Here is a 7,438-nt window from a genome sequence, read left to right on the forward strand (position 1 = left end):
CTCAAAGCAGTCCAAACCTTTTCACTCATCCGCCCGCACAGATCTGGAAGAACCATTTCACTATCGAACGGCGGATGCGCCCGAAGGAAGGTGAATCCTTCTTTCGGGCGAAAGATACAATACGGTCTCATTAAGAAAACCCATCGGTCCTTTCTTGATTAAAAAAAAGCCACCGTGCTCCGCCAACCACAACAAAGCTACCACTTTTTAAAACGCGCAAGGATTCTACCAAAACAAAGGCGCAGGTTCGAAGAAGAAGCTCTGGACCCAAAAAGCCGTTCCATTCCTTTCTCCCTTTATTAAGGCCTTCCGTTTTGCCCCGCTCCCAGAACCATGGCGTCTGCACACACCAAGGCGATCCTTCGGCCCTCCGCCGCCAAGGCGGAGCTCGTCCCCCTCCTTCCTTCCCGGAACGCCGCCTCCTCGGTCTCGCTCAACGCGTCGTGGTCACGATCTCGGTTTCTAGGCCTAAGGCTGGCCGAGGTTCCCAATATCTCAGCTTTACATGGACGGAGGGGCCGAAGGGATCTCCGGATCGAGGCGTCTGCGGCGGAGGGAGCGAGGCCAACTGTGCTGGTGGCGGAGAAGCTGGGGGAAGCGGGGCTGGAGCTGCTTCGGGGATTCGCGAACGTGGACTGCTCGTATAAGCTCTCGCCGGAGGAGCTGTGCGCCAAGATCTCGCTCTGCGACGCGCTGATCGTGAGGAGTGGGACGAAGGTGACGCGGGAGGTGTTCGAGGCGGCGAAGGGGCGGCTCAAGGTGGTGGGGAGGGCCGGTGTGGGGATCGACAACGTCGATCTCCAAGCCGCCACCGAACACGGGTGCCTCGTCGTCAACGCGCCCACCGCCAACACCGTCGCGGCGGCGGAACACGGGATCGCGCTCCTAGCCTCCATGGCCCGGAAGGTGGCCCAGGCCGACGCCTCCATGAAGGCCGGTAAGGTTTCCTCCCTTCTGTGTCTCTCTCCATCGTCTTCTTCGCCCTTGTAATGCGTCGGCTTCGGATCTGATTGCCGAGTGGGTGGATGAGTAGGTGGGTTGCATTCTTGAGATCCGGCGTGGAATTATTTGCTTGGACCCATTCGAAAAGCCTGGCCCTTAGACGCTTTTTTGTCACTTCCGGTGAGCTTACCTGCTATACCTGTCCTCTGCCACCTCCACCGCCCTTTCACTAGCTCTCCTATTAAGAGGGAGAACTTTTGGTCACAAAGACGTATTTTTCAAATCAGGAATGGAGGGATTGGGGTTGCGCGGGCGGTAGGTGCATTCTGTACTGTTGGATCGAAGTGGTCCAAATGAAGGATTTGACGTATTAATTGATAGGAGTTTAGTCAAAGTTTTAGTTTTTCATATGATTGGGAGCATCGCTGAGATAATTTGACTTTTCTACTATCTTTGCATTGCTCTCACCATTTTGTTGTGATTTTTCTGATATACCCCGTGCCTTGGAATAAAAAAAGGTTCTGTTATCAGTGAATTTCGTATATTCTTTTTGGATTGCTTTGATTTAGATCTGGCGAAGGAGAGGCAGAATTTACATTGGTATTAAACCAGGGCCTTCAGTGCCTTCATGGATTTCTAAACCTTATGCATTAGTGCGCAAAGTGGAACCAGTTTATCAGTTTTTATGAGGTAAGCTCCACGTGAAAATGAAAATTATTGTTAGAGCATGTTTGGTTGGAGGAAGTTGGGCTCTGAAATGGGAGTGGGAATGAGTGACTCCCATTCCAACTATTTGGTTGTAGGGAATTCCATTTCCATTATGATTCCAAGAGGAATGGGAATGCTTTAATCCCCCAAAATCTAATCTAGTTTCTTACCTAAGGTTCAAATCCTATTCCATTTTCAATTCCGATTCTACTCATAGACCAAACATGTCGGACAATATGACTATTCTGATTCCTATTTCAATCCATTCTAATACCAATTCTGATTGTGAACCATACGCACCCTTCTAAAAAGATTATTCTAGAATAAATGAGCAATAGTTAAGAGAGGTGCGCCAGCAGTGAGCAGAAGCGAGGTTATTAGATATTGAAGGAAAGCCCGGCAACCTTCATTCTAGCCGATTTGGCTGTATAGTCCTAAATTACTGAGAATTGAAACATTTTTTTAATATTTTGGGTATTTCTTTAGATTTGAGTATCTATTTGTGATGGAATATTCATTTTACTGAAATTGGTGCATGTTTGGTTTGTGATGGAAATGGAATCAGAATCAGAATGAATTAGAATGAGAATCGGAATGTCATATCCTCCAATACATTTGGTTCGTAATTGGAATTGAAATCGGAATTGAAATGGGATATGAATACTAGGAAAGAGTAGAAATTAGATTTTGGGGGATTAGACCATTCCCAGCCCCCCATGGAATTGGAATGGGAATGGGACTCTCCCAACCAAATGGCTAGAATGAGAGTCACTCATTCCCATTCCCATTCTAGAGTCCAATTCCCCCTAAGCAAATATGCCCTTATGGTAAGAGATATAGCAGGGTCATCAATATGCACTTTCAGGTTGGATAGAGACCAGTTAAATGCATCATTCTTTCCTTCTAATAAATACCAATCATTGAATTACAAATTGTATGCTGCACAATTGTAGAATGGAAATGAGATAAGTGACTCAAATTCTAGCTATTTGGTTGGGCGGAGTCCCTTTTCTATTTTGATTCTAGGAGGGAATGGCAATGCCCCAATCTCCTAAAGCCCGATCTCTACTCTCTTCTGGGATTTAAATTCCATTCTGATTTCGATTCTAATTCCAGTCACAAAACAAATATGTGGGAGGATATAGCCATTTTGATTTCCATTCCACTCCATTCTGATTCTGATTCCGGTTGCAAACTAAATGCGCCCTAATTTATATACAACTTAAGAGTTAGCATATACACCTGCACTCCATCTATAGTCCTTGGTCCTAATATGTAATTAGATCTACTTTTGACTAGTTGTGCATTGATATGATCTTTTCCCAGATGGTTCATTTTATTTCTTTGGTGCATGGGATTTTGATGCACTTTCATGCACTTCAACAATCAGCAAAATTTCTATTTTTTGATTTTAATACTGTCTTCTGTCTTCTGTTTAAGCATATTATGAGCTGTATTTCTCCTATTCATGCAGATATGCAGATAAGTTCCTTCTAGATGACAAATTGAGAAAAAAGAGTTTCTTACTTCTGATGATAACCTGCAATGTGCTTCAGGAATCTTAACCTGCTCTGAAAACTGTGTCCGGTCTTATCTAGAAGAAGGTCTTTCCTTCTGATTGGACAATTTCTTCTCATCTATTTTCTTCCCCTCTTTGCTAATTCTAGCGGCTGTTAAAATTTCATGAAGTGGTGCCGTGACCGTATGTTCAGTCACTGTCATATTTCCCAACCATAGGCTTCTCTGTATGTAATACTGGGCGATGTCCTTGATGGGTCATGATAGCTACCTTCTCACGTTCTTGTTTGATGGGAAAAAGAAATTGATGCCTGTTTTATGACTACATGCATGCCATGTAATATAATTCCTTGATCATGTTTTGATTTGCATTAAAGTTGGTTTATTTGACTAATTGGCCATCCATGTATTGCTTGATACAACATGCCATGCATGCTTACTTGCTTTCACTGTATTTAAATATCTATTTATGCGATCATTCTTGGTTGATGTGCATCAACAAAGTCAGATGTTTCATGATCAGAAATTTTAATATATGAAGCCATACAGCTGCACTAATATCTTCATGATATTTAGGGAAATGGCAACGAAACAAGTATGTTGGTGTCTCTCTGGTGGGAAAGACACTGGCAGTTTTGGGGTTTGGAAAAGTTGGTTCCGAAGTTGCACGGCGTGCTAAAGGACTAGGTATGCATGTCATTGCTCATGATCCATATGCCCCTGCTGATAGAGCCCGTGCCATTGGTGTGGAACTTGTATCAATAGATGAAGCAATATCAACTGCTGACTTCATTTCACTCCATATGCCACTCACTCCTGCCACTTCAAAGCTTTTCAATGATGAAACTTTTGCAAAAATGAAAAAAGGAGTGAGAATCATTAATGTTGCCAGAGGTGGAGTTATTGATGAGGATGCCTTAGTGAGAGCACTCGACAATGGCACAGTTGCACAGGTACTCTTCGGATATGTTGTTCAAACATGTTTGTGTTGTTAAAATGCAATATGGTCTCCTATGGATCATTCATGCTTACTTTAGGATTGTATGCCTGGGAGACTGGTGCTTGTTGAAACGTTATAATTATGGACATGTCCTGGGATTTTCAATGCACATTGACATGTTCATATGTTTGCCCACTGCTCCATGGTTAAGGTGCTATGATCAAAGCATATCTTCACATCAGTGAAAAGGAATTCCAAATTATTTTGAATGCAAAGTTTTAGAGGACTCTGCTGAACATGTAAGTTTATCTTACTAACTGTTTTCTGATCTGGATCAGGCAGCGCTTGATGTATTCACTGAAGAGCCCCCACCAAAGGACAGCAAATTGGTGCAGCATGAGAATGTCACTGTAACTCCACACCTTGGGGCTAGTACCGTGGAAGCTCAGGTGTGCCTTTTGGCCACAGCATTTCTTTAGACTTGTATTCCATATCTTCTTTAGCTAAAACTATGATGAAAATTGTTAGGAAGGCGTGGCCATTGAAATAGCAGAGGCCGTCATGGGTGCATTGAAAGGCGAACTTGCTGCTACTGCTGTGAATGCCCCCATGGTTCCTGCTGAGGTGATCATTTCAAACATACCAAACAATGTTTCCTGATGCATTCTACCTGCTGTATTTAACTCCTACTCTCTTTTATTTTTTCCAGGTTCTATCTGAGTTAGCCCCCTATGTTATCCTGGCTGAGAAGCTGGGCAGGCTGGCTGTGCAACTAGTAGCTGGTGGAAGTGGCATCAAGGGGGTGAAAGTGGTATATACATCAGCTCGAGACCCTGATGACTTGGATACAAGAATCCTCCGAGCCATGATAACAAAAGGTATCATCGAGCCCATATCCAGTGTGTTCGTCAACATTGTCAATGCTGATTATACTGCCAAACAAAGGGGCCTCCGAATCAGTGAGGAACGGATTTCCCATGATGGCTCTCCTGAGATCCCATTGGACTCGATCCAGGTGCACCTGGCTCATCTTGAATCTAAGTTTGCCAGTGCCTTGTCTGATGCTGGTGATATTAAAGTGGAGGGGAGGGTGAAGGATGGCATTCCACATCTCACTCTTGTGGGATCTTTCAGTGTAGATGTGAGTCTTGAGGGAAACCTGATACTTTGCAGGCAGGTTGATCAGCCTGGCATCATTGGACAGGTTGGGAGGATTCTGGCAGAAAACAATGTGAATATCAACTTCATGAGTGTTGGCAGGACTGCACCAGGGAAGCAGGCCATTATGGCTATTGGGGTCGATGAGGAACCCAACAAGGAGGCTTTGAAGAAGATAGGTGAGATACCGGCCATCGAGGAGTTTGTGTTCCTTGAACTATAGAGGCAAAGGCATTCCTCTTTACACTTCCATGAATCCAGTAATTTGCATTGGGCAAGCTATAAATAAGTTCTCTGCTTGGAAAGCATTAGCTTCATCTGTACCCTTGGTATTTGAGGTTCTTTGTGAGTGCAGTATCTCTAGCCCTGCTAGGAAGTAGCAAAATGGAAGATTTCTGTGGCTCTTCTTTGGTCAGTGGCATCTATTTATGTGGAGTCAACTTCTTGTATAATTGCGACCACTGTAGTCAGTGATATTTTCTTCTCCTGATTGCGGCATGCATTCTTTGAGTATGAGCCTTGGTGTAAGCATTATACTCAACTTTGTGTTATTTGGAACATTTTAGATTGTAATACCAATAATCAAATGTTATCAGTGCATCTTTTCTGCTGAATCAACATTTCTTCTACCTTAATTTCAGTATCATGCAAACTATGCCTAATGTTATTCTTTAGTACCCACCTGTCAGGAGTATTGTAATCAAAACTTCCGGAGAATTGCCCTTATAATTTTTACTGTCAATTTTTTCCTCCTCCGGCCATTTGTGTTCATATAATTGTTGTTTTCAACCATGATTTGTTGGCTAGTCCTGGAATTGTTTGGGGAATTTTAGGAGTGAATCTGGACTAGGTGATCCATGTGTCTGCAAGATGCCAGAAAAACATGTTTTGATTTCATTTTTTACTTTGACATGCTATTATGCTAATCCATTTGAATGATAAGGAAAGTTATTGGAATCCTTTTGCTGTTTTAAGCATTTGTTTTGGATCAAATAGTAGTTTCTCCTACTGATGGCTGCCTTGAATACATGGATGATTGTCATATTCGGTGATAACGGGTAGGGGGGGAAGAAAATGAAATAGGAGAATTCTTAAACCAATTCCCCATCTGTTCTTTCTTTCATTTTTATCATCTCAAATATAAGCCGGTTATGCTCTCTCTCTAAAAGAAAAAAAAAATAAAAACAAAAAGAAAAAAAAGACTTATTATCTTAATCCGCAAAGTCTTTGTATAAATTTGAGCCATGAACATTTTGTTTTAGAAGCTTAGACTAATTATGTGGCTCCAGTGAAAATATATAAGTTGCATAATGGTATTAGAGCCTTACAGAATTTTAAGGGGTATTTCGTTACTAATAGGAATCAGAATAAATTAAAATAAAAATCGGAATGTCATATTGCCCAATATTATTGACTTGTGATTAAAATTAGAATTGAAATAACCTTCGAATATTAGAGAAAAGTATAATTTTGTATGAAAAAAGAGAAAAATATGATTGGATTTTGAGGGATTAAAATATTTTCAATTTTTTTTAGAATCAAAACATGAATGTGACTTTCCATAATTAAACAGTTAAAACAAAGATTACTCGTTTTTATTCCCATTAACGTGCCCATATTAACAAGCATAGAGTTCGGTAGATCTGCGTTGAAACCGCAATTAGCTGTTAGTGGTCCACAATACGGATGCAGGGCAATGTGTACGGTTAGTAGGGTAGGAGAAATTTGGTGCTAGGCACGACACGAGTTCCGTGCCGTGCTAGCATTAGTTTACACCTGCCAGCCCACCTCGACCGGGAATGGTGGGGAATATAGTGGAACAAAACCCCCTATCTTGTTTTTATTCCTACTCATCCCCCTAAAAAGAATTTATGGAAGGAAGTTAGGAGGGGGTAGAAGGAGATTTTTCGCCAATCTATCTGTCCCCTTTTTTTTCCCAACTTATTCATATTATTCATTTTTTTATAAAAATATTCTTCACCTAAAGTTGAACTATATACTTTATATTAATATTAACCAATCAAAATCCACAATAAACTAACCAAATTCGATAACCAAATTGTTGAGTATGACCTACACTACAAAAACATTTAAAAACTTAAATTCATACATTTTGATAGTATTTAATCTAATCATTAGATAGACATCAAACTAAATAGTTTTAACAGTATG

General features: G+C 41.5%; 1 protein-coding gene across 1 annotated transcript; it reads left to right on the forward strand.

The window, feature by feature from the left end:
- Nucleotides 1–225: 225 nt before the first annotated feature.
- LOC105050358 (D-3-phosphoglycerate dehydrogenase 1, chloroplastic) lies at nt 226–5,880 on the forward strand. Its single transcript, XM_010930331.4, has 5 exons — nt 226–937; nt 3,745–4,121; nt 4,447–4,557; nt 4,637–4,732; nt 4,818–5,880. The coding sequence occupies exons 1-5, from the start codon at nt 334–336 to the stop codon at nt 5,487–5,489; spliced, it is 1,860 nt and encodes a 619-aa protein (XP_010928633.1). The 5' UTR covers nt 226–333; the 3' UTR covers nt 5,490–5,880.
- The last annotated feature ends 1,558 nt before the right edge of the window (nt 5,881–7,438 follow it).

Source organism: Elaeis guineensis, chromosome 8 (genome assembly GCF_000442705.2).
Source record: "Elaeis guineensis isolate ETL-2024a chromosome 8, EG11, whole genome shotgun sequence".
NCBI classification, from domain to species: domain Eukaryota; kingdom Viridiplantae; phylum Streptophyta; class Magnoliopsida; order Arecales; family Arecaceae; genus Elaeis; species Elaeis guineensis.

What these genes read in the sequence shown, in the direction of transcription:
- LOC105050358 (XM_010930331.4), top strand. Translation starts at nt 334, where the DNA reads ATGGCGTCTGCACACACCAAGGCGATCCTTCGGCCCTCCGCCGCCAAG. An exon ending in ACAATGGCACAGTTGCACAG is followed by an intron (nt 4,122 to 4,446) that starts GTACTCTTCGGA and finishes GATCTGGATCAG; the next exon opens with GCAGCGCTTGATGTATTCAC. An exon ending in CCCCCATGGTTCCTGCTGAG is followed by an intron (nt 4,733 to 4,817) that starts GTGATCATTTCA and finishes TATTTTTTCCAG; the next exon opens with GTTCTATCTGAGTTAGCCCC.